Source organism: Rattus rattus, chromosome 4 (assembly GCF_011064425.1).
Source record: "Rattus rattus isolate New Zealand chromosome 4, Rrattus_CSIRO_v1, whole genome shotgun sequence".
NCBI classification, from domain to species: Eukaryota; Metazoa; Chordata; class Mammalia; order Rodentia; family Muridae; genus Rattus; species Rattus rattus.
In genome coordinates this window covers 132,241,038-132,267,613 of record NC_046157.1, presented here as the reverse complement: position 1 = coordinate 132,267,613, position 26,576 = coordinate 132,241,038, and the positions used below count along the sequence as shown (strand labels likewise).

Below are 26,576 nucleotides of genomic sequence, written 5' to 3'. Positions count from 1 at the left end.
TCTGTGGAAAATGCTTTATTGTATTAGGTCAGTATACTGAGTATTTCCAAATAATACAAAAGTAATCCACAGACTTAATTAAGTTAAAAGCAAATCATCCAGAAACTTGTCTTCCTTAGTTTTTCACAGCAATTATTAAGAGTTCACGCCTTGATTTTTTTTCCAAGAAAGATTATTCTAGTAACTTTGAGTGCTCAATCCGTGCAATAGTCCAGTCAGGCTTTACTCCTTGTGTAAATTCCCTCTGAAATCTAGGAAGAACATAAATACCATGATTTCCATCAACTCAAATATTCTCAGACTACAACTGGCAAGTATGAATTAAAAACAGTATCAACAAGAAGCTAATTCAATGATTAATGGTAAGTCAAAATTAAAATGTTTGCTCTTTTAATTTAATCAGAACAATACAACAAATGTTCAAGTACACTGTTACCTCTAGCACTTTTAATGGTCTGATCTATTTCAACACCCAATAGCCCCCGAAAGAAATTTGGATCTTATTATTAAATACTTACTTAAAGTTCATGCCTAATATGAACAGAAATAACTGGACTCTGGCAATACAAACAGCACTTTAAAGATATAAACAAACATTCAGGAAAGTCGGTTTAACAAATCAGTTACCAATTTAATGAAAAATAATGGGATTTGGTTCAGTTCTTATATATTAAATCACTCTTTAGAGGACAGGATTTTAAAAAAGATTTCATTTTTAAGTGTGTGTGTGTGTGTGTGTGTGTGTGTGTGTGTGTGTGTGTGTGTGTGTGTGTGTGTTTGTACATGTGCACTCATTATTCTCCCTGAAGCTAGATTACAGCTTGGGAGCTGAATTTGAATCTTCCCATCTCCCCAATCTCCAATCTCAGTAGTTTGAGCCACTCTGGTCATATCAGGAATATTAAGAGACAAACCTAGTACCAATGATATAAATCTTAATTATAAACATATTTTAAAAGAGGCAACTAATATATTTAAATTGAGTAAGTATTTACTATCTAGAGAAATTTTGGATTACAATCGAAACATAAAAGCAAAACAACAACAAAACATTTCTCAGGCCAGGCATGGTGGCATATTACTTTAATCCCAGCACTCGGGAGACAGAGACAGGTGGATCTTTGTTAGTTGTAGATCAGTCTGGTTTATATAGTAAGGTCTGAACTAGTCAGGAATAGAAGAAGACCCTGTCTCAAAACAAACTAACCAAAAAACCCTAGCACACAAACAAGAAACCTTTAGACAAGTGAAAACAATGAACTCAGGAACTTTGTAACTCAGTAAAACAGAAGAAGTTTTTCCCTTAGAACATGTTCAGCATTTGTTTTGTTACTTTAAAGCAAATTTGTATATGGCTGGCAAATAACAGTAGTTATTCTCTTAAAGAGTTGTCTCCACTGACTTGTTTTACTGCTGTTCACCTTTCCAAAAATCCCTCCCATTTTTAATTTCTTTAAGAGCAGGCAGTGTCCCTTCAATTCTGCATCTGACTGGAGTGTGTAGAATATGAAAGGTTATGGATAAATGTCTTATGACAACTATGGCAGGTTGGAAATTTCAAAGATGGGGACACCTTATGTTTCATCCCTCGTGCACATCTCTGCAATGTGACCTTTATTGCTACTTAGTGCTATTTATTGTTCTTCAAAATAGAGACTAAGGTATATCTAGATGCCCTTTAAATTGTACAAATCCTGTGAGTTTTCTGACAGCAAACTACAGCAAAATAACATTGCTTTAGCTCTCTTTACACACTCATCGGTTTCCAAGTTCTTGGCAACCAGTACCAGGCAAATGGTGTCACAAGTTAAACGAAGGCTACGAGCCAAGCTGCAAAGGTTCTAGAGAAAGAGATGCCACATATGACAGATGAAGCCACCGTGGGAATGAATCTCTTGTCCCTGATGCCAGGTTAGGCAGAGGAAGCCACTGAGCTAAACTTCCACAACTCACAGAGCAGTGAGCCACCGGCAAAAGCAACAGTTGTTTGAAGGGCTGACTGTGGGTGGTTTTTAATTCCCCTTCTGAAACACAGTATCACTGTGTAGCCTGGCTGGGCTGGAACTCACTGTGTAGCTTGGCTGGGCTGGAACTCACTGTGGAGACCAGACTAGCTTTGGAGTCACAGATCTACCTGTTTCTCCCTCCTGAGGGGGAGGGTGAAAAGTCCGAGTCATCGCTGCACCCAGCAGAAGTACTACCTCATTTAAATTTTAACAATCCTGTTTCTTATTCAGTGTGTCTTTATGACTTTTCTCTTCATAAATAACTTGCCAAATTTCAATTCTGTTAGTCCTAAAACTCTCTTTAGCTTCCCCTCTTTGACAAAGGAAATGAGATACGCAGTCACACTTACTCATAACTCGCACTGAGCAGCTGTTTAGTCTCCACGCTCTGATCCCCCAGCTTCACCTGGAACACATTGGCTCCACTTAAAGACTCACTGGGGATGTTGGCACTAGTCAGATACCAAAAGCACATCAGGATGTTAACGAACTTCCTTCCTTAGAGAGAAAACACACACATTCGCAAAATCAGAATAATCTATCAGCCACACGTCCAAAACAAAATCAGAAATAGGCAGTAAGTTGCTGCGGACCAGTCTTTCTGCACACTCCAGGGTAACTTAAAATATATGAAGTCACGCTGCTTTCATTACGGAAAACTCTCTTAGGGCTTCTACCCGCTTCGTAGCTCAGTAACCAATCTACTATTGTATTGAACATGTTCTTTACTAAGTGTACCTCATGATTATCCTGAGCTTACACCATTTTCTAAAATTAAAACAACCTTAAGGCAACACCTGGTGAACAAAGAAGCCACATCTACATTTTTGCCCCTACGTTAAAGGAAGGCCTTTGTCCTTCACTTTCTCGGGTGCGCCTTAAGTCTCATAATGTCTGTGTAACTCAGTTAATAACCATGGTGCTAAGGTGGAATTTGAAATGTTAACGAAGAAGAAATTATCATCCAAGACACCTTCCCAAATACTTCAAATTAACTTGCATGTGAAATTATTACAAGTCCTCTACTGTCACTGCCTTAAGGATATAAGCAGAGGCTATTTCTCCTGTGTGCCTGCCTTGTAATGTGCATACAAAAATCTATAGATGGTATGATTGATCAATGAGCTTTCAGGTGTGCTATTGAAAAATTGATGCCCTGGAAAAGGAAAAGAACCATATAACCACCAAAGTTCCTTCCAACTTTACCATTACTACCTAACTCCACCTGGAGTTTTAGAATCTTTATTCTTTTATGTCTTTATCTGCATTTCTGTTTTGGCTTTCTTTTATACTTTATTCCTTCCATATAATATGCAGCTAGAAATGTAAAAAGGTCATGTTTCCTACACTTTAGGAAATCTGAAACATTAATATTTTTATTTAAGACATGGGAGGAGCCGTCCTGAACAACCCATTTTCATCAACATATGTAAGGATTTTTTTCTTTTTCTTTTTTCCAGATAGGGTCTCTATGTAATCCTAGTCAGTCTTGAACCCAGAGATCCTCCTGCTTCTGCTGAGATTAAAGGCCTAAGCACCACACCTGCCCCTGGATTTCCCTGCTGCACAGTAAACAGTAACCAGGTAGAGATCTAGCCAGAATCTACTACTAGGCATCAACTCTTCCAGTTAGGTCTGTAATCAGCAAATAAAATATGGTAATTTTCCATATTCATATTTTTATTTATTATGTATACTAGGTTGGTTTTGCAAACTAGCCAAGTGATACAGGCTATGAAAGGATACAGACATTTGAAGTCCTCTGTCCTGTGGTACTCACAGCTTTGGTTTATTTGAACAATTATTGGTCATGTAAAGTTGCCTTGGCCACCGTTACCTTTCTCATCATAGTAAATAGAGATGTCGCCTGTTGATGTGTAGACAATATCATCTATGTCTGCAGCAAGTGCATTCTTATGGTTATCAGACAATGAAGCAACCTTTTCTTTTAATACCTGCAGCACCTGAGTTGGGAAAAGAAGCAGTTTACTCGCTCGGTTTTTAAAGTATTTTAAAAAGTGATGTTTATTATGGAATTTTTCAAGACTTATTTTTAAAATATTTCATCTACTCATTCTCGGAAACAAAACTAAAAGGCATCTAGTTATTCAACTAGGTAATTCCTAACAGTGCACATAAAAACAACTGGAAAGCACAACATTTGCCTATCTGTGGCATTAAGTGGCAGGAGTCATTCCAACTTTTATGACCCAAAGTACCATTGAGGACAGACACTCTTTGCTGGCATATGTACTGTTTGAAAGCAGAAGGGAAACCATGCATGTATCATTCTATTGCAAGAATCATAGACTTTTTAAATTAAAAGAACACTTTACCTCTTTGGCTACAAGTTCTTCCAATAGATCAAATTTACACTGTGACAGCAACTTGGATACATAAGCAAAAGCCTTGAAAAAACAGGAGGGTAAAGATGACAGTTATTTCAAAACATCACATAAAATAGCATACAGCATCCATAGTTAAATGGCTAGTGTAGCAAGAACTGCTTTATGGTAAACATGATAGCTACAACTATTACAACAATATCCGACATGACTACCTTTAAGTTGACTGACTTCTCAGATGGCTTGGCTGCACATACAGCTGCAAATGAGCTGACTACAAATTATGAATCAATTTCTAGGTCTTGGGAAATGACTAGATACCTCAATAAAAAATTACCTTGTATTATACTATGACATACCTTTTAATCATTTACAGACAGCAATTAGAAAGTAAGATGCTTTAGAATCTAGATTGTATTTGCAGTCTGGAGATCTGGATTATAGACAGAACCTTTCTAAGATATATATTAAGTTTAGAAGTGGGAGAAAAAAGAAAGAGTTTATAATCTAAGACAGTGAATCTCAACCTGAGATCTGAGGTCTTATTTTAAGGAGAGGGACGAGAAACCACAATTCTCCAATTCAGCAATGAGAAAAAAGCTGGTACATTCAAATCCCTCTTGTATTTCGGAGCTTTAAGCTGGCTGAGAGAAGACAAGTTGGCCAACAAGTTCAAGAATACAAGCTATAAAAAGCATACAGAGAACCATCTACTCTAATCTTGGAGGACCACAGAGGGCTCCCTAAAGGAAGTAGCTGAAACCTGAATACTGGCTGAAGAAAAGAGAGCACGTGAGACAGAGAACTCTGCAAATTATTACTAGTTGAACTGTCTCTCTGCCATGTTCATGTTGAAGCCCTAAACTCTAAGACCTTGGGATGTGATACCATTTGGAGACAATACCTTTAAAGAAGTGATTTTTAAAAGAGGTGGTTAGTGTATCACTGTGTACAGATGCCAGACACAAACAATGTAGTGGCCTCAGGAGAAAGCAAAGCATCTCATATGTAGCTATCGGAACGCTTTTGTTTAAGCTGTTCAGTCTGAGCCCCCTCTACGATAGCCCTAGCAAACTACTACAATCCAATGCAGGTGACTTCTGAGAACACGCACATATCCAAACGGATTCAAGATCTCCCTGAACACTACAGAGACACTCAGGGTCAGGGATCTTGTATGTTCGGTAAATTCTCACACACGGCATGAGTGATAATCCGGACGATAGGAACTATGACCATTATACAGAAACCTCATCTCTAGTTTGTGTGGTCAAGATCGTATCTGAGCAAATTGCCCTAAAATGTCATAATGAATCATAATGAGGTTACCCTAGTAAGATCCTCTCAAATTATAGTTAGTTATGAGGTACCTTGTGGGTGCTAGAAATCGAACTTAGGATCTCTGAAAGATGTTCTGTAGCCATTGAGTCATCTTTCTAGCACCAAGACCACCTTCAGACAGTGTGGTTACTAGCACACCAAGTTTAACCTTTGTAGAACTTGGGTTCATCATGTCTTAACAAGGACTGAATAAGAGGCCCATTCAGCTTGATGTTATATGATGATTTCCATCCCTGAACTAGTGTGGTTATAGTGGGGAAGTAGACCCACGCGTGGACACTGTAGAGTAAGTAGTAGGGTCACACTAATTTACCTCTCGGTGTCCAACCTTTCATCGTGATACTGAGGTAGGCGGTATCACTCAAGCTTGCTCACTTTTATTTTTGTGCAAGCATATATATTAGCCAAGAATTGATGCAAGGAAACAGGAGTTAGTACTGACCCTGATTACACGAAGTTGAAAACTCATTTACAACTACATGAGCTGGGTATAAATGGCTAGGAACTGGGGAAAATCTGAATAAGTCAGGAGTAAAATTATAAATACCAGCATATAGTTAATACTGTTAAATTATTATGCTTGATGGTCTATGGCAGTATGAACTGGGAAATAAACTATGGCTTCTACCTTTGTATTAATCAATAGTTCTGAAATGCTAGGGATTGACAAACTAGAAAAATTGAAGGGAAAATGAAAATAGCCTTCTATCCTAAAAAGGAACACATGTACACCTAAACTCTGTAAATGATCTCGGGATTCAAAGTGCCCATTGTCAGGTAACATCGCTTGCCCTTCAGAAAAGTCACGATGGGCAAAGTCAGAGCTAGGAATCACCAGTGTGCTAGACTTAGCAGACCAATAGCCTCAGCAAACTCTTTTCCTTGACAGAATATATAGGTGGAGGATGAGGAAAGCAATACAGCCCTGTCAAACAGCTGGTAGGAAGTTCTGCCTTTGTACCTGAAATGATATTACTTTGGCAATGTTATCTTTTCCTCACCATAATTTCATCCATTCAATTTATTTAACAAATACTTATGAAGTGCCTACTATGTGTGTCAGGCACTATCTTCTCTAATTTTCTAATTCTGAAAAAAATCATACCCAGAAAAAGGATGAACTAGTTTTAAAGTGGGAGGAACAAACAGGCTTTGTTAGGCCTTCACCCTAGTTTCTTAAATGAACCCCTCCTCCTTGACGACCATGCGAACACACGTAGAAGCTTATTAAATTCAAGAAGTGACTGAAAGATTCAATGTCTAAGTCACTACCACCGTTGGATAACATGGATCGCAATGGAGAAACTTCATGGCTAAACACTTGAGCACGTAAGCTTTGAGTGCACGAGGCAGAGAGGTCAGTTAGGGAGGCGAACAAACCTGCTTTGCCCCTTCAGAGAACTCAGCGATACTGAACTCTTTGTCGAAATAGGCCCAGATAAGGAAGGCGTAAATTCGAGTCCGGACCCAGTTGATGGGATTGGAAAATCCCAGAATGATCATTCTGGTTCTCTGGCGTTGCTGGGGCTGCTCCTCGGTGCTGTAACTGCGACTGGGACTAGCGGGTAAAGAAGCGAGGGCTGGAGGATGTTCTGCCCGGCCGAGAAGGGGCCTTCGGGGGCCCCAGGAACGCATCGCCGGGCTTGCCCAGGCCCAAGTACAGCGAGGGATCGGAGCCGCGCTTGAGCCCAGGCGACGGCGGCACAGACAGCAAAATTCATTGAGCGTCAGCTTCACCTCGGTGGTACCGAGAGTCCTGAGTCTGGTGGCCCGGCCGGGCAGCGACCAAGAAAGCAGGGGAAGAGGTAGGAGACGGGCGGCCAGCGCCATGTTTGTGACCTTTCACCTGTGCATGCCTGTGCAGTACCGAAAGCAGGCCGGAGGGAAACCTGTTCGCCGTTGTTGGAGAAGTGGAGCCAAGGCCGCCTAGCTGCTGCCACCTCTGGTGAGTCCTCCCATCTCCACTGTGTTCGCACTCGGTCCAGGCCGAGACCCTTGGGCTCCCCGCCGCTCGCTTCGAACCAGCCGCCCTCTGGGGTCAGTCACCTTCGCGGACCTTTTCTTCCGAGGTGGTGTTTACGGGGGAAATCACGCGTGGACGAACTCGTCCAAATTCCGAGACCTGGGAAAACTAGCCTGAGCCACCATGGCCGAACAGCGTCTTCCGGTACCCCGGCTTCGGGGCGTCACGCGGGAACAGTTCATGGAGCATCTTTACCCGCAGGTGAGGAGGCCCACCGCAGGAAAACGGGGAGACACCCCGAAACCTTCTGGCCGCCCATCTGCCCTCTTGCAACCCAGAGACGTTCGCGGGGAAAGGACCCGAGGCTTGCTGCCAGGGAAGAGAGCGGAAGGGACCTGTAGACCGGCTCGGGAATTAAAAACCCTGGAGAAAACGGTCCCATATTTTTGGGGAGCAGGATGACTTGAGAAAGCTGGGCGGCATGAAGCATTTTACCAAAGCTCACTGAGAGGTCGGACTTGGCGGGAGTCTTATTGAGACGCATGCGGCTTTTCTAGCCTCGCGGGCTTCTTTTCTATGAAGTTTCCTTAAGTTGAGTTCAGGATCCCTCGCCCTTCTCTTGGTCCTTACTGCCCCTAACTATTTCGAGATACCAGATTTTTGAAGCTCAGTATTTCAGTCTAAAGGATTACAACAATGAGAATCTTCCCGTACGTTTCCTCTGGTACAGTCCATTCTGTGATTTAAACCTGGATCATAATTAAGGCTTAACAAGCCCTTTAGTTTTTTTTTTTGTTTTGTTTTTTTTTAAAGAAAAAAAGTATCAGAAAGTAGTTAGATTTTAAAAAAGAAAAAAAGTTTGCTCCCAGGACTTTTCAAGAAAGTCCAAGCTTCAGAATAACAAACCTCTCAGCATGTTAGCGGTAGTAGGGAGGGATCTGTAGAAACAGCTACACTATGCTGCGGGAGGAGCCGAGGTGTTCCTTTCAGAAGACAAGATGTCTGACGACACTAGAAGAATTTCTTATCGAGTCAGTATAAAGCGGAGTTTAACTTTATTAAGAACTTTTAAGTTCATGCTTTAATAGAAATTTTGGGCTAATACTGTAGTTTGATCCACTAAAGCCATGGTTCACTAATGTTGCACAAGGAGGTTAAGATCTGTCTTTTTACAGGGTGTTGGTGGCACGTGCTTTTAATCCCACTATTCAGGAGGCAGAGGCAGGCAGATCAGAGTTCCAGGCCAACCTGGTCTATAGAACAAGTCCCAGGACAACCAGGGCTACACGGAGAAATCTTGTCTCAAAAACAAACAAGGAACAAAAACAAAAAAAAACCCCAAATATAAAAAGACAAGTCTTTTACTGCTAGGGGAGTTTTAATCTTGCTCATCAGAATGCTAGAAAATAACTGGTCTAAAGGAAAGGGGATAAGTCGTACCCCGTCACATATGCTTTGGCCTTAGACATGATTATTATTTCTTCTTCTTCTTCTTCTTCTTCTTCTTCTTCTTCTTCTTCTTCTTCTTCTTCTTCTTCTTCTTCTTCTTCTTCTTCTTCTTCTTCTTCTTCTTCTTCTTCTTCTTCTTCTTCTTCTTCTTCTTCTTCTTCTTCTTCTTCTTCTTCTCCTTCTTCTCCTTCTTCTCCTTCTCCTCCTTCTCCTTCTCCTCCTTCTCCTCCTTCTCCTTCTCCTCCTTCTCCTCCTTCTCCTTCTCCCCTCCTCCTCCCTCCTTCTCCCCTCCTCCTCTTCTCCCCTCCTCCTCCTTCTCCTCTCTTCCTCCTCTTTCTCCTCCTCCCTTCCTCCTTTCCCTCCTTCTTCTCCTCCTCCTCTCCTTCCTTCTCCCTCCTCCCCTCCCCTCCTCCTCCCCTCCTCCCCCCCTCCCCTCCCCCTCCCCTCCCCCTCCCCCCCTCCTCCTCCTCCTCCCTCCTCCTCCTCCTCCACAGGGGTTTCTCTGTGTAGCCCTACTTGTCCTGTTACTTAGATCCTGTTACTTAGATCTGTGTAGATCAGGCTGGTCTCAAACTCACAGAGACCCACCTTCCTCTGCCTCCTGAGTCCTGGGATTAAAGGCATGTGCAGTTACATCCTGACTAGTTGTGCTGAATGAATTTTTACCTCTCAACTGGAGAGGGATGTCAGACTTCAGGGTGAGGACCTTTCCTTCCGATGGCCTTAATTTTCCCTGTCTTTCTGTCTTACCTCAGTTGCAGTCTGTTGGAAATAAAACAAAACAAATGAATAGAAAAACACAGTAGTTTTTCATCATTCGTCATATCATTCACTCCTGTACTGAGATAGTAATTTTTAATCATTTATGTTGCCTGAGGTCAGGAAGCTTTGATTCGCTCTTGGTGAGGGTGTATTGAAATAGCAGCCAACTGGTTTATACTGTGATTTGACTCTTGGTACAACTTACAAACTACATGTTTACTTTATAACTGAGTGATTTTTAATTCATGGACAGTTTCATACATGAAAATAATGAATTTTACTCATTTTTCACTCCCATCACTCACTCTCATCCCCGCCCTCTCCCATGGCAGCCCTTGTCAATGAATCTCTCCTACTTCCGTGTGTGTTGTGTGTTGTGTGTGTGTGTGTGTGTGTGTGTGTGTGTCTCCCACTGGGTTTATAGAAATTTCATATTTAAGATTTACTTTGCAGATATTTCTTTAAATATATGACAATATCTACAGGACTCTATTATTGTAATTAGATAAATTATTGCTCATTCCTTGATATATAAGCTATAAAAAAGAATAACATGTGGGAACTGATAGCAATAAATCTCAAAGTATATGTTTTAAACTTGTAAAAAGAAAACATAGGGGTTTTTGTTTTTTAAGAAGAAAAAAGCAAACTTGTGTTTGGGGTACTTCGAAAGAAAAAATACAGGAATTGTACTTAGGAAGTTAACTGACTGTCCCTAAAGGGTGAGTAAGTATGAGAATGTGGTAAGATGGCTGGCCCTGAGGGAATATTTTACAGTCTAGAGTAATACAGGAAAAGCAAAGAGGGACTTAGGAAGAGGCAGTTGGATTTCTGTGATTCTTGTGGCCATCTTGGTCTACATAATGAGTTCTAGGCTAGGCAGGGCTACATAGTGAGACTGTCTCAAACAGAATTCAACAGAAGTGAGAAATGATTTAAAAACAACCTGAAAGTAAAAAAAATAAACAACAAGCAAGCCTGTCTGGACTTGTGGAGTGGAAAAGTAACCTATATTTCTTTTAAAATAATACTCTAATTGTGTGTCTTCAGTCTAACGGTGAAAAGGACTGAAAACAATTCTAGTTATAAGACTTGTGTTTCTAGCTTGGTGGTCTAGTGTTTTCTGGAAATTCTAGAATTTTGCAGATGATTAAATATTGATGGTGAGAAATAAGTTTTTTTTACTGTTGAACAAAAAATTTGAAAAGATACAATAAAGGCTAGATTTAACCTTGGCATATGTATTATTCATAATGCATTCCATTTATGTATATGCACATACAGTACATATATGGTTAGAGATAAGTATGTAATTGCATATCTAGAATTTGAATATGCCAGTACATGTCTTTTGGTTTTAGTATTGAGAAGGCAGAAGTTATGACATAGCACTAAAATAGCTCCTGGAGGGTAGATGAATATAATAAAAATACATTATATTCATACATTAAAGTGTCAGAAGGAACATTCCCAGGGAAAAGAAACCAGAGTTTTCTTAAATGATGGTTTGCAAGGCTGGGCAGGGAAATAAGAAAGATAACTGGATCATCTTATTTTGCTATAAAGTAAAGAAGTATTTAGTTTGAAAAGTCACACATACAAAAAAAAAACAGCCTTCTGCTCAAATCTGCAATAATTTGAGCATTAAAATGATATCAGTAAAGCTGGAGGCTGAGAGATTTGAGTAGATGTTGGGGCAGAGTATCATGTGCCACCTGATGTGTCCTGGGAGTTCTACACCCATTCCTTCTGTAGAACATTCCTTACTCAAATTGCATAACCCAAAATCTAATCATGAAGAAACTAGATAAACCCAAATCCAAGGGCATTCAACAAAATAATTGGCTTGTGTGCTCAAATATATTAAGGTCATAGAAGACAAAGAAGGCTGACGTGCCATTCCACATGGAAAGAGCTGTGCTCACTGATCTGATGTGCATCTCAGCCTGGATTCTGGGTCAGGGAAAGAACTCTACAGAAATTATTGGGATAATTAGTGAAATTCAGATGCACCTGGTATGTTACATAATAATATGTCAGTGTGAAATACAACTTTGATTGTTGCTCTGTAAGAGAATAGCTTTGTTTTCAGAAGATATACTTAAGTCTTGGAGCTGAGAGGACATGATGTTAACAATTTAACTTTGAAAAGGTCCAGAAAAATTAGGTTTAATAACATGTCTATCTTTATACAATGAGTTTGTGAGTAGTGATAACGCAAATGGAGTGCTATTGGAAAGTTGGGGAGTCAAGTAGAGAGGTCATGGGAAATACTTAGGTTCTTGCATTTCTTAGAAAGTTAAAATGATATCACAATTAAAAATTACAAAAATACGGTAAATTTTAATTATTTTTTTGCCATAAGTAATGTGAAAGTACTTGAGTGTTTGAATTTATCTGTTGATGAGGCTGTTTTGTTTTCCTGTTCGTCAGTTTGTTCTAGGTGTCTATGTAGGTTATCTACATAGCTTGGTAATAGCACAAACTATAGATGCTGTACGTTGGACATCTTAGGCTGAGACGAAAGCCAGACCCTAGATGCCAAGGCAGCACTTGTGGAGTGCTGGTTTTCACAGTTGCTGTGATTTTCATGTTCATTACAGAGAAAGCCTCTTGTGTTGGAAGGACTCGACTTAGGATCTTGCACAAGCAAATGGACAGTGGATTACCTGAGTCAAGTCGGAGGGACGAAAGAGGTGAAGATTCACGTCGCTGCAGTCGCACAGATGGACTTCATTAGTAAGAACTTTGTCTATAGGTATTTTCTTCTGTGGTTACTCTGCGGATACAACTCACTTTTCAAATCTTTAAAAACACTTTTACATCATCATATAAAGACTGTGCTGCATTTCATCTCTAGTTTATGTAATCGTGGAATAACTTACTTCTTTTTAATGAGTGGCTTAAAAGACAAGAATTCTGAGTTTACATAATTGTACAGAGACATTTTCCACAGGTTTATTTTTTAAATATAGGGTGCACCCTTGTGTTCTGTGGAGTCATGGGACAGAGAACTTCCATTCTTGAGGTCAGGTCGCCTGTGAAGTTGAGTGCTGTGTTACCCCATCTTTACTGACCCGTTTCTGCTGCCATTACCGAGCACAGGACGTGTTCTCAAAGCCTGTCACTGCTTTCTACCTCTCAGAAAGCAGAGGACAGCGTAGATTTGGTATACACTTTTATGGTTTAGTAGCATTTAAAACCCATGCTGAGTCTTCTCCTGATGAAATGACCTCACATGCTGATAACATCTTTCATGCTTGTTTGATACCCTGTCGTCTATGACGGGAAAATTGCTTGCTGAACTTGTAAATTTCATGTGCTATTTATTCCCATGCAATTCATTAAAAATGTTAGGTTAAAAAACAGTGTTCACATTCTGAGCATGTGCAGTTCCCAGTAAATTAAATCTATTGAGAAGAGCCTGTTATTTCAGAGGGTTTCAGTTTAGAGATGAGCTAACTAGTTTGCCCTGGGGCCATCGCCTCTCATCAGTACTTTCCAAGCCTGTGCGGCAGTTGCCACAGCACTTCTGTTTCTCAGTACTAGTCACCAGTGTAGCTCTGGGATACTTCACAGGCCACAGATTGAATTTAACTGCCATAAGTTTTTCCAAGGGTAAGAGCTTGGTACTTTTAATTTAATCAAAAAGGTGGAAAAAAGTACTGGAGCTATGAGTGTTCCTCAGCCTGTGGTTAATATTACTTATTTTCCTAGTCTAATGCTGGAACAGTGGGTACTGGAACTTCGTCCTGAATGGGTTTGATGTTTTCTTATGTCTTAAACTTTTCAAAACTTGCTTTCTGAACACATACATAATGTAATAGTTTCTATTCCAGCTTCTTCAAAGCCTTTCACTAGAGCTACTAGAAACATGAACAGTTATTTTTGTGCAAGGAAAAAAGTAGATGTGTTGGGTTTTTTCCATTTAAAATATAAGGTGGTAAATACAGACATTGCCTGTGATGATTTTATAGATGAGAAAAATGAAGGTTTAAAAAAAGTAACTTGGGGCTCAGGGGATAAAGTGCATGTTACAGCTTTGATGACCTAAGTTTGTTATGTTATGGACACATGGTAATAAGAACCACCTCCTCCAAGCCAAGTTGTCCTATCTCACACACACACAGACACAGACACACATACACACACACAGACACAGGCACACACAGACACAGGCACGCAGGCACACACGCATGTACGAGTGCGTCATGGTGTGAACGTACCTGTCCACATCCTCCTCCTTACACACAAATAAATATATGTAACACTTTTTTTTAATTAAAATTAAATGATTTGTCTAAGACCATATAGTTTAAAATGATAAAACCCAGGGTGTATTCAAATTTGCCTGTCACAGAAACCATGGAAACCCTCTTTTGATAATCTCACTGTTCTGCGTCTTGCTGGTCCTAAGAAAAGACACTAATAGAAGATCCTCTTGCTTAGAGCATTATGGGGTACACAGAGCCTAAGACTGGGGAACTTCCCAACAGTTGTAGGGACAAGGTTGTGGACAAACTAAGGTTCTGCTTCTCTGGATGCAGGGTCATTTGTCAGCCTAGCTTTTGTGGAAAAGCTGTTACAAGCATTCCTTTCTTCTCCCTAGTAAGGGGGTGCTTACTACAGGTAGTAATTACACAGGTAGCTATGGGCCACATTAACCTCCCCAGATCTTAAAGGAGGCTTTGGCAAGGATGGTAAGTGTGTGTATAGTGAGGCTTTCCGTAGGAAGCATTGAATAGGAGAATGCCAAGTAAGATTGCTTTGTAGTAGGAGACAGGAAATATCAGAGCCCTTTCTGGAGTGCTCACTCTACACCACTCCCAGTAATAGCTTCAATTTAGATTGATATTCACACTTACAAGACCATACTCCACAGTATGACAGAAAAGTCTCTTAGCTTTTCAGAAGAATGAGAGGCTGGAAGCCTCTCATTAGCAGAATGTTATCAGTGAATTCTGTAGATCCAAGTTATTTTTAGCCAAGCAGACATAACTTAGTCCTAATAGAACAAGACTATGGAGGTAGCACTGAAACATGCCCCAGCTTAGATAAGTGTTCCCTAAAACCAGTGGCTTGAAATAGATCACAATAGCTTATAAATTTCTTTAAGTGGCATTTTGATACACTGTATACAGGAAAACCACATTCTTGTAAACAGCATTATCTGGTGTCATAGCTGACATCAAACCTTCATCTTTTTCTAGAATGTTTCTAGGAAAACAATACTAGGAAACGTAAGTTAGCCCAAGTCATCATCTCATAGATGATATAGTTTATAGCTGTCTTCGGGTTTCCATTACTGTGAATAGACACCATGACCAAGGTAACTCTTATAAGGACAACATGTAATTGGAGCTGCCTTACACATTCAGCTCATTATCATCAAGGCAGGAAGCATGGTAGCATCCAGGCAGGCATGGCGCTGGAGGAGTTGAGAGTTCTACATCTTGGTCGGAAGGCAAACAGGAGAAAACTGGCTCCCATGTAGCTAGGAGGAGGGTCTCTAAGCCCACCCCCACAGTGACGTTCCTCCAACAAGGTTACACATCCTAATAGTGCCACTCCCTGGGCCAAGCATATGCAAGCCAGCTCTTCCACCTCATATCCCTATACACATACTTGGTAATGAGACCGACAGATTTTCAGTGGGGTATTGGAGGACAAACTTTTGAGGACTTCTTTGTCTTGCTATTGATATAGTACTATCTTCATGACTGGGACATGGTTTTGCAATTTTTAAAAAATTAATTAATTAATTAATTAATTAATTGGTAATAGGGTTAGAAGCCAGAATCTGGTGATAGCTAAGAAGCCCTCTACTGCTAATCTACATCTAGGAAGACTTTTTAGTTCTGGAAAGTGCTAGGACAACTGAAGCAAAGATAACTCTTAACTTGAAGAGTATGGTATACTGGAAACAAACATCATTCCTTAACTGTCTAGCCATTTTCTCTAGAAGCTATGATGGCAGGTAGAGCAGGAGGGTGGGAGCAGCATCCCTGCCTTCTGTGCTGGGGTGGAGCCCAGAGGCAGGAGTGAGCAGTGGGAATGTCTTCCCTAGTATCTTGTGGGTGAGACTAGTAGCTTGTCCCATTTTCAAGACTTTTTTGCCCACGACACTTCCAGACAAGGGCCAGGCAGAGCCCCAGAGTCTGGATTTTAATTTTAAACTTGGATGTTGCGGGGATGGGTTGCTTGTGTGTATGGGATGTTGCGGGGATGGGTTGCTTGCGTGTATGGGATGTTGCGGGGATGGGTTGCTTGCATGTATGTGCCCTGCAGTAAGTGCACTGCCTGTGTGTCTGGTGCCCAAGGAGTCCAGAAAAGGGCACCGGGTCCTCTGAAATGGGAGTTACGGACAGTTGTGAGCCGTGCGTGTGGGAGTTGGGGACTAAGAGCACGTCATTCTCAAGAGCAGCAAGTGCTCTTAAACACTGAGCCCTCTCTCCAGCTCTAGTGCGTGTGATTCCAGAGTAGCCTGACACTGTGGAAGCATCGCGCTTAGTAACTTGAACAGAGGATACAAGACCTTAAAGGTCCATTTGTGCCATATATTTAAAATCTTTAAGTCTAAAAATTCAGGTAACAGGCCAAATTTATATACTGCTAAATGAGTTTTGACTATTCAGAATTCCGTCCACGTGGATTATACTAAAAACTAAATTTTTCAAAGCATGTGACACTCAACTCTACCAAGCCTTTGTACAAAGTGAATGAATTACTAGTGGGTGTGCTACTTTGACATCTAAGGGTTCTGTTATGTGTATTTCAGAACTTTACCTTTTAACAAGCTGGTCCAGAGAGCGGCCGAAGAAACACATAAAGAGTTCTTCATTTCACAGGTATTTTGTTTTTTTTTTTTTTTTTTTTTTTTTTAGAAATCATCAAAGCCATATAGAAAATGGGTTTTATAAGTGTGTGCATGAGTGTGGGGGTCAGAGGTTGGTATCAGTCACTCTCTACCTTATTTTTTATGAGGAAAGGCCTTTTGGAACTTGGAAGTCTAGCTAAAATCAGTACGCTCCAGGGTATCGCCTGCCTTTGTCCTCAGTACTGAACTTATAAGTACACACTGCCACATAGAGCTGTTTTTACATCGGTGATGGGTATTGAACCCAGCCTTGTGTTTACACAGCAAGCACCTTATCCATTGAGCTGTCCCTCAATGGACTTCTTTGTAAAGGACCAGTAGGTTGTTTTCTACAAAATGATGATGTCCCAGAGCTCTAATCCCTAATAGCCATTCTTTGGGGTTTTTTGTTTGTTTGTTTGTTTGTTGTTTGAGACAGGGTTCCCCTGACTATCCTAGAACTCACTCTGGAGAGCAGGCTGGCCTCGAACTCAGATCTGCCTGCCTCTGCCTCCCAGTGTGATAGCCATTCTTCAACTTTGGCTGGCTATTTTTCAAGCTGTAGCTCTGCTATTTATTAACTCTCAAACCTTGGCCAAATTATTTTTTTCTTAAATATACTTATCTTTACATGAAGATTAAAAACTACTTATTTCATAAGGTTTTTGTAAGGACTAAGCAAATAAAATAATCTATACTTAGCAGTGTGCCTGACACAGAAACTACCCATCATTAATCCTACTTTCTCTGAAAAAATTAAAATGTTAATAGAAAGCTTCCATTCCATATCTTACATTAAAATGTCCACAGCTTATTGTTACCAGCCGTTTCTTTTATCTGTGTAACATTTGTTTAAGATTAAAGCAGGATTTTACATTATAGTGTAGTTCTGAGTAATTATGCATTTAAATATCTTAATTGGGGCCTTAATTAAAGCATGCACATAAGCGCAGTTTTAACTTACGTTAGAGCTGGAGCAATCCCTTAGTTGGTAAGCACGAGGATGTAAGTGTGATCCCCACACCTCTGTAAAGAAGCTGGGCATCCTGGTACATACTTAGAGTGATTTCAGTGCCGGGGACTAATCCTCTTGAGAGACAAGAGGATCCTGGAGCTCACTGACCCACCAGCATAGCCAAATTGGTGAGCTGTCTCAGCAAACAAGGTAGACAGCCATCTTGAGAAGAAACACAGAGGGTGGACTTCCAGCCTGACCATGATTAGAGTGTCTCTTAAAACCAGCCTTGGTTAGTTCCTCAGTACTGACTTTTAAGGATTCATTTTCCCTTCAAAAGTTAATGAACAGCATAGATTTAAATAGCCATGAATGTGTCTTAAAAGAATCAGAGACAAACTAAAAGGTTAAGTTTAAAAATTAAGGAGTGTACATAGAATAACATGATTCTCACTTAAGTCATAAGGAAAGTGACACTGGAATGGTCTCAGAACATCAGGGAGTAATGCCTGTGGGACGAAGGAAGAGGAAGCTAGAGAGGACTTGGGTGGGGTGTGTGCTCTGGTGTGTGGTGGAGAACCATCAAACACAACTGTACACAGCTGGCAGTTTACCAGTTCCCTGTGACACCCTGAACAAAGACTATCCACCAGAAGAGTCCTGCAGAGGTGGCAGCTTTTAGACCTCTTACCATCTTCTTTGATTATTGCTTGGGTCTACGCTATGTGAGCGATGTAACCTTGGGTCAGATGCTGAGGTGAACATGAAGACATTGACGGCTGGCAGCCCCAAGCTAAATGCATTCTTTTCAAATAAGCAAGAGCTCTTTCTTGATGAACTGAGCAATATGTCTGCTAAATGACAATTCAAATTTCGAACAACATACTTTGAAGCTTATTTAAAGAATTATTTCATTGTGGCACTAAAAATATGAAAACAGCTAAATTGTTAACTTATGATTGTAGATTTATAAAGTTCAATGAGATATACCTTGAGGTTTATGCAGTACAGTCTGCATTGACTTCTGGAATGCAGAATTCTTCCATTGGATTGTGCCTGTACTTGAACTCCTTGATCTCAGTCCTCTGTTCTTCTAAGAAATGTACACAGACAGCAGGGGTGGTTTTGTTGTTCATGGTGCTGAGAATCCAGGGTGCCGCAGATGCTGGGAACATAGGCTCTAGCCCTACAGTGACTATTTTATAATCGGTTCTCTTATTTAGCTACTCAGGTAGTCAGAAGTATAAATGATAACTTTTGAAACTACTTACATAATTGTGCTTTTATACAATGGTGCATTCTTGAGTCATGCATGAGCTGACTGTTCAGAAGGTCTGGTGTGAGAAGGCAGGTTACTGGGGATAGACACAGTCTGACACAATGCAGTCTCCTGGTTTAATGTGCTAAAGGATAAGGTTTTTATTTACCTCATTTATATTGTATCAAGTTTATTGGTGCACTCATTATTATCAAATGGTAAAACCATGTAAGTTGAAGTATCTGTTAACCAGGAGCTTCAGGAGTGCTTATGTTGCCGTTAGGATTTTTTTATTTGTTGTTTTGTGGATCTAGTTTTGAGCAACATATAAAGACATTTCTTTATGTGGCCACCAGGGAGCATCAACAGAAAGGGTAAGGTAATTGAACTTTTAATATAATTTAATTAAATCATATGTTAAGATTTACTCCCTTATTTCTTTTTATTTTTTTAACGAATGCTGATAGTATTTTCTTTGCTGTGTTTAAGGATGAGAGATACTACTTACGGTCACTTGGAGAAGACCCGAGGAAGGTAAGAGTTGTGGATTTGAAGCAGTCACTTAAAATGTCGGTGAGCATATCACATTATCATTTACATGTAACCCGTTTCATTGTCATCTGTTTCTTTTGATAATCTGTGCCCCTGAATGAGAAATCTTTAAACACTGATATTTAGTTACTCAGAACTGTAGAATCTTAGAGTCACCTAATTTCACACAGAAAGACTCCCTACTGCTAAGCATTGACAGATTAGGTAGTTCAGCTAATGACATAACTGAAAGTGCTGAACATTTATTAGGTGAGCCTTTATGTGTATTCAGAGGCCAGTTATTAAGAAAAAAATAGATGAGTCTTGCTGAAAGTAGGAAGAACTACTCCACTGGGAAGGTTGGGTGTTCCTGCTGGGCTTTTGCCATCATCGGGCTTTAAAGCACGGAATGAAGACTGCCTCTTTGTCCTTATTACTCGACGTGCGGGTGGCTTACATTGATCTTATGCCTGTGTTGTGTTTATTATGAAATTCTTTGCAGATACTAATCAAGTACTTTTGTATGTCTGTCTGTCAATTCAGGATATTGCAGACATCAGGCAGCAGTTTCCGTCATTAGGAGAAGATATTACCTTTCCAATGTTCTTCAGAGAGGAACAGTTCTTTTCCAGTGTTTTTCGAATTAGCTCACCTGGATTGCAGCTCTGGACTCACTATGATGTATGTTACATAAGGAATGTGAAGGCTCAGAAGTCTGTCGCTCTTACGGGTCTAATGTTCATAGTTTGAGCTTTATTGGCTAGTTTGTAGGTCTGTACAGTGTCATTGGCTGAGAAGAAGAGGGGCAGTAGTAATGTGGAGTTGGCTGAGGGCAAAGCCTAGTTTCTTACATGCTCTCAGTGGTGTGGTTCTTACATCATTGCAAACATAAGAAATCGTAGATAAAATGGAGTTATGGTTTTGGCCTGTGAAAGGGGTCACTGGGGTTAGTAGGGGGATGTAGAAAAGCAAAGCAATGTGATACAAAGTGTCTTAATGAAACAGGTGACTGGCTGCCCCAGGCATATATTTAGGAGAAGGTAGAGCTTGTGGGGAGGGATTTGCAAGGATAAGAGTTTGAGGTATCTGGAGGTCTTAGGATATATCTTTTGAGAATATCAGATGTTGGCTGACTTGTATATGAGCAGGATGTGCAGTCTTTGATTCTGTGTTCTTATGGTTTTATTTGCTGAAATATACATGTAAATGTAATAAGCAAGTTTTAGACGGTGGTATGTGCAGTTTGGTGTTGGCAGCCGGAGAAACAAGATGCTAATGCAGTGAGCAGTCCTTTTCTGAGCCTGTGGTATTTTGAAATGGAACCCCTGGCGACTTGACTTTAGACCCTTTTTTCTCTGCCTCCCAACTGGCAGGAGTCTAGGAGTGTGACAACATGCCAAACTGTGATGCCATGCATGTGAATCTTCTGGTACATTCTAAAACTTCCAGGGGACTGCAGCATAGCCATCATTAGATGAGAGACATGAGTCTTAGCATATTTTCAAAGTTGTATTGGAATGATTGGTGACAAGATGATGTGCTTCATAGATTTTTAGCCTTATAGATAGATTATACTTTAAGGTCGGAGTATCTCCTTTGACAATGAATTACAATAAATATAATGCTTTTCTTAAAAAGAATTCAGAGTAACGGAGGTTATGATTACAGAGTGAAGGTTTGCTGGTGTCAGTACTTACGATCCATGAATGATCACTCACTCATTCCTTCCTTCAGTGTATGCCTTAATTCTTCAACTGAGTCATGTACCTCTGCCTTTTAACATTTGCACAATTTATACCAAGAGAGGGAAAGTTAACCGTTATTCCTTGAAAAGCCTACTATGGAAATTTGCCTGATTGTGTAGTCCTTTGCAAATAGTCTTATAACCACAGTTTCCATGACCATGCTGTGGGTGATGCATATGCAGTGTTTAATAGTAGTTGTGTTAGTGCTTTCCGTTAGACCCAAGGCCTTCCTCAACAACTTAGTAAGATAAATATCAACCAAAAGCAGCCTCAGGTGTACTTACACTGTATTTCCACTTCTGGTTTTCCTGATTCACTGGTCCTTCACATGTTTCTTAACATGGGAGGGATGTCTTCAATAAAGACACTTGTATGTCGAATAAAAATGTTTTGTTTTGGTTTGAATTATGACTGTAAGAGGTTTGTGTAAGTCAGATCTCATGAAGGAATAGAGTTTAAGTAACGTGTAGTGACTCAGGTCTGTGATCCCAGGGGCTCACAAGCTGAGGACTGAGTATCAGAAGGTCAGTGTGGGCAACATAGTGAGATCCTGTGAAAATCCCACACACACCCCAAAATAAAGAAAAAATAGGGTTTGAAGTTAACTCTTTAGAATGTCATTGAATTGATTTTTGGATACTGCTTACACAGCTCCTTATTGATCTTTAGGTAATGGATAACTTTTTAATACAAGTGACAGGAAAGAAGCGAATTACACTGTTCAATCCTCGGGATGCACAATATTTATATTTATCAGGTATGATTTAGTTTATGTTTCTAGAGTTTATTCAGTTATTTTTAAATAATATAGCAAGACCATGTTGTAGGATACGTCTTCTGGAATGTACTGTATTTCCGTTGGTGTGTGCAGTGACTGATAGGAGGTGTGAAGGAGTTTTCAAGGCCAGGTGTAGTGGCGCACTCCCGAAATCCCAGCACCGAGGAGGCTGAGGCTAGCGGATCTCCGAGTAGCCCGGGCTACAGAGTGAGTTTCAGGACCTCCCTGGCTACACAGAGAAACCATGTGTCAAAACAAAACAAAACAAAGCAGGATCAGAAGTTCAAGGCCAGTCCTTGATGAGCTGCATACAGTTTAAGGTCAGCTTGGGATATGCAAGAAGCTATGTCAGCAACAAAAAAGCCACACACACAAACACGCGCACACACACACACACACACACACACACACACATACACACACGCACGCACACACACACACACACTTTTCAGATTATTTTACAGCATTGCATAGATGACGCATATCAGTTGTCATATTTAAAGAATGGTCATTGAAAATTATCTTAGGTTCCAGAAGAATAATTAATTCTTACAGTGTGAATACAGTAATTGAAAAGAACTAAGTTTCAAGTTTATATTTGTGATTGCTTTCTAAAATGTGGACTTGGTTCAACCTATGTGATCTCTCTTGGTGACTTTCAGGTTCTAAATCAGAAGTGCTGAATATCGACAGCCCAGACCTGGATAAATACCCACTCTTTCCTAAGGCAAGGAGGTATGAATGTTCCCTTGAAGCTGGTGATGTCCTGTTCATTCCTGGTAAGGTTTCTAAACCACACTAATGTATTGTGTGCGTGTGTGTGTGTGCGTGTGCATGTGCGTGTGTGTGTGTGCGTGTGCGTGTGTGTGTGTGTGTGTGTGCGTGTGCGTGTGTCTAGACATGCAGGTACATTGCATCACAGCTGCCCATAGTCTTCAGAGCAGTAAACTTATGCAAGTTTATACGCCCTTAGCAATAGGCTGTACCGTTAGTGTAGGGGTGAAGTAGGCCATTCCGTCTGTCATTCACACAACTACATGCTTTCTCATAATAGATTCCTCTTGTAAAGCAATCCATAACTTGTTAAGATAATTGTGAGTTACTTTACTAAAAACATGAATATCATATCTGAGAAAAGATTGGGGTTTTTTGTTTTGTTTTGTTTTTTAATTTATTTTATGTATGAGTACACCATAGCTGTCCTCACACACACCAGAAGAGGGCATTGAATCCCATTTCAGGTGGTTGTGAGCCACCATGTTGTTGCTGGGATTTGAACTCAGGACCTCTGGAAGAGCAGTCAGTGCTCTTAACCTCTGAGCCATCTCTCCAGCCCCTGAGAAAAGATTGTTACCTGGTTGTTTTTTAAAAATTATTTTATTTCCAAAGTATATAGACCATTTATAAAAGATATATCAACATCTGAAATTTTTTTCTGTATAGTTTCTGTGTTCGATAAATACACATTAGATGCTCATAAAATTTCCATGTTAGTAACTATGATGATATGGTTAATATTTATAATTAATACTTAAAGTGAATAATTGAAGATTATAAAGACCAAAAGTAATGGGATTTATTGCCCAATTTTACTTACGTAATTCTATTTGCTGTAATCAATACATTTGTTGTCCTAAACTGTTGATACCTTTCTTCAGTGGTAGAATTAACTTTTGAAACATCCATAAACAGTAAAAATCAGGTGTCATACTTGGTTAGATTGTAAATTCCTTGAGCATAAGGAGCCATGTTCTTGCTAAGTTTTATATTCCCCAAAGAGCAGCACTCCATACAGCTGACTCACAACCGTGGTGCATTGACCTACTACTGTACTCTAGACAGCAACAACGCCGTTATCTAAGTCTATTGCTGTTCTGTACATTAAAGTTCTGGTTTTCCTTTCTTTAGAACATGATTTGAGCTATGTAGTTTTCTCTTACTCTGCATTTAGTTTTTGTAGGTTAAATATTTGCATGAATTTTAATATAAAACCAAGATTCCCATCTTTAGATTTAATTATCAGAATGTTAGCTTGTTCTGTTATGTTAACATGTGAAAGAAGATTCTGAAAGACCTTATAATTAAAACCAAAACTGTTGTAAGATTACTTTTATTAGTAAAAGTATTGTTTCTCCATGAGCACCCTTAGAATGTATGTCTCTACGATTTAAACCCTCCTTTCACCAGACTAACCATTTCTTGGCATGGTTAGCATTCCATCTGTTACATTGAGGTGTTCTTTAATATTCTTCTAGCACGTCCATTTTGAAAATGTTAGTTGAAAACAGTAAACTTTCTAGTGAAAATGAAAAACCAGCTCAATAATGTGATCCAGTTTCTTTATCACCACTACTAGCAAAGGAGCTGCTGTAGTTTTTCATAATCATGGTACAGGAGCTGAAATGGATCTAAGTACCTTAAAAAATATAAAAACCGAAGCAGTGGTGCATGCTGCCCAAGTGAGGAACCAGATTGCCACTGGAACAGCAACTGTTGAGACCCAGTACTGTATCGAGTCACAAGGGACAGGCATAGTTTTTAAATAATTAAAATGTCCTGTGTACAAAATGTTCCATGTTCTGATGTGGTTGTATAAATCAGGAAGTGCAAACATGGAACACAAAAGACTGCCCTGAATCTGTGAATCTCAAAGCAAATACAACTTTCTTATGTCTTTCGAGCTAGATGGGAAAATGACAATTCCTCAGGCGTTTTGGGAACAAGGCCTGTGCTCCTGACACTGAGGGAGCTGGCAGATGATAAGTGAGTGACTAGAAAGCCGGGAGTATGCAAGCGACGGGAGCTTGCTACAGACTGGCTTTATGCAACTTGTGATATTTCACTGACATTTGTTTTTTTTTAAACTGTAGGTTTTATTTTTAACTTTTTTTTTTTAAACTTTCTGCAGCTTTATGGTTCCATAATGTAGTTTCTGAAGAGTTTGGAGTGGGGGTGAATGTCTTCTGGAAGCACCTTCCATCGGAATGCTATGACACAACAGACACCTATGGCAACAAAGATCCTGTGGCAGCATCCAGAGCCATGCAGATCTTGGACAGAGCTTTGAAAACACTGGCTGAGTTACCAGAGGAATACAGGGACTTCTATGCGCGCCAAATGGTCTTACGTATTCAAGACAAAGCCTACAGCAAGAACTCTGAGTGAAAAATAAACTAAATGTAGCAAAATTTAAAAATAAAAAAAAGCAGCTCAAGTATTTGAAAACTATAACAAAATATAAAATTTAAAGATGCTTTTTAAAATAGGAAAGAGAAGGCTGAGATTTATAGTATAAAAGGAATGTACATCTGATTTCTACGTGGTATAGATTGAAAATGCTTAGCAGGACTGTTCTTTAGCTCTAAGATATAAATAAATAAAATTCAGAGTTAATAAAACTAATCTATTGAGTCACACTACATAAAAGTCTGCTGATGGAGTGGCCTTCTTGTTTTTTCCAGTGATTTAGTGATACCACCAAAACCTTGTTCACCCCACCCCCACCCTACTGTCTTTCCACCACAGGATTGGCATCATCCTAGATCTAGCTGCCCTCGTGGTCATGGGATGATTGCCAGTAGCAGCTGGGGCCTTGTGTGTCTTCATTTGTATGCGGTGGAGGAGACTGGCTGGGATCCACGGGCACTGTCTCACATGAAGCAGCTTTCCAGAATTCCCTTAGCCTTAATGCTTTGAATGTCTTCTCCTGCCCATCAATGAGTCAGTCTGTTGTTATCACAGGCTATAAAATTACACATAGGAGTGGGTTGCTCTTCCTTGAGGTACAGGAAGTGTATTGAGAGAGCAGAATGGTTAAGTTTAGATATTTAAGAAAACAGGGTGCTTTGAATTATCAGGACCAAGAATAAGTAAATTAGATACTGTGATAGATCATGAGTTCTGGGACTTACCCAATGGAAATCTCATTTGATGCTAGCCTTTTTTGAAGTATTCCCTTCAAATATTTCTATGGTATTTCTAGTTTTTCCGATATTTCTTTTAAAGATGAGAAATCCCACTAATGTAATTTTTGAAGACAGTAAGCAGTGTGTGCATGTGCGTGTGTCCCTGTACCTCATTCACTCAGTGCCATTGAAGAACTGACCTTACTGAACATGTGTCCATCAAAAGTAATCTAAGGCCGTCAATTTAATACATTTTAATTACAGAGGCAGTATTTACTCTTGAAGGTAGTAGTAAATCATGCCCTGTTTAGAGTTGAATTAATTTCAGGCATTCAAAGGAAATGGTAATAGACAAGAAAGGAAAAGTATATTAAAAAGTTGACCTATCCTAGGCAAATGGAAGATGAAACAAATGATTGAGATAAACAAAGATTAAATTACCAGATTATTTTAAATCTTTACTTTTCAGCCTGAATACAGCACTTATTTAATGATTTTTCTCTCAGGAAAGAGTTGGAAGTCCTTAGTTCATACAGTATTTAGTTAGCTTTGAGTAAATCCACCAGAGTCACATAGAGGGCTGGGAACAGTGACAGAGCACTTACCTAGCATGGCTAACGGTTCAGACGCCATACCAAAAGCGAGGATCATGTAGAAAAGTTAAAATCTGAACCAAATCTTG

General features: G+C 39.9%; 2 protein-coding genes across 8 annotated transcripts; one reads left to right on the top strand and one right to left on the bottom strand.

The window, feature by feature from the left end:
- Maip1 (matrix AAA peptidase interacting protein 1) lies at positions 1 to 7,852 on the bottom strand. Its single transcript, XM_032901139.1, has 5 exons — positions 7,073 to 7,852; positions 4,343 to 4,414; positions 3,844 to 3,970; positions 2,357 to 2,504; positions 1 to 251 (listed from the first exon to the last, which is right to left on the bottom strand). Exons 1-5 carry the CDS (start codon positions 7,520 to 7,522, stop codon positions 173 to 175), a joined length of 876 nt encoding a protein of 291 aa, XP_032757030.1. The 5' UTR covers positions 7,523 to 7,852; the 3' UTR covers positions 1 to 172.
- On the top strand, positions 7,566 to 25,415 carry Tyw5 (tRNA-yW synthesizing protein 5). 7 transcript variants are annotated; one of them, XM_032901138.1, is made up of 9 exons: positions 7,811 to 7,916; positions 12,470 to 12,605; positions 16,645 to 16,714; positions 19,425 to 19,469; positions 19,801 to 19,825; positions 20,010 to 20,147; positions 21,881 to 21,968; positions 22,652 to 22,768; positions 24,898 to 25,415. In XM_032901138.1, the coding sequence occupies exons 1-9, from the start codon at positions 7,839 to 7,841 to the stop codon at positions 25,152 to 25,154; spliced, it is 954 nt and encodes a 317-aa protein (XP_032757029.1). In that variant the 5' UTR covers positions 7,811 to 7,838; the 3' UTR covers positions 25,155 to 25,415. The 7 variants fall into 7 exon arrangements, with proteins under 7 accessions (XP_032757023.1, XP_032757029.1, XP_032757026.1 ...); XM_032901132.1 differs by lacking the exon at positions 19,801 to 19,825 and having other exon boundaries at positions 7,566 to 7,916; positions 12,470 to 12,624; XM_032901135.1 differs by lacking the exon at positions 19,801 to 19,825.
- Positions 25,416 to 26,576: the final 1,161 nt, after the last annotated feature.

Bases quoted from the DNA above. Each gene is read 5' to 3' on its own strand.
- Maip1 (XM_032901139.1), bottom strand. From the start codon at position 7,522: ATGGCGCTGGCCGCCCGTCTCCTACCTCTTCCCCTGCTTTCTTGGTCG. The intron at 3,971-4,342 runs GTAAAGTGTTCT...TTCCCAACTCAG, and splicing joins AAGAACTTGTAGCCAAAGAG to GTGCTGCAGGTATTAAAAGA. The intron at 2,505-3,843 runs GTAACGGTGGCC...TTTCTCTCTAAG, and splicing joins TATTTACTATGATGAGAAAG to GAAGGAAGTTCGTTAACATC.
- Tyw5 (XM_032901138.1), top strand. From the start codon at position 7,839: ATGGCCGAACAGCGTCTTCCGGTACCCCGGCTTCGGGGCGTCACGCGG. The intron at 7,917-12,469 runs GTGAGGAGGCCC...TGTTCATTACAG, and splicing joins TGGAGCATCTTTACCCGCAG to AGAAAGCCTCTTGTGTTGGA. The intron at 12,606-16,644 runs GTAAGAACTTTG...TGTGTATTTCAG, and splicing joins CGCACAGATGGACTTCATTA to AACTTTACCTTTTAACAAGC.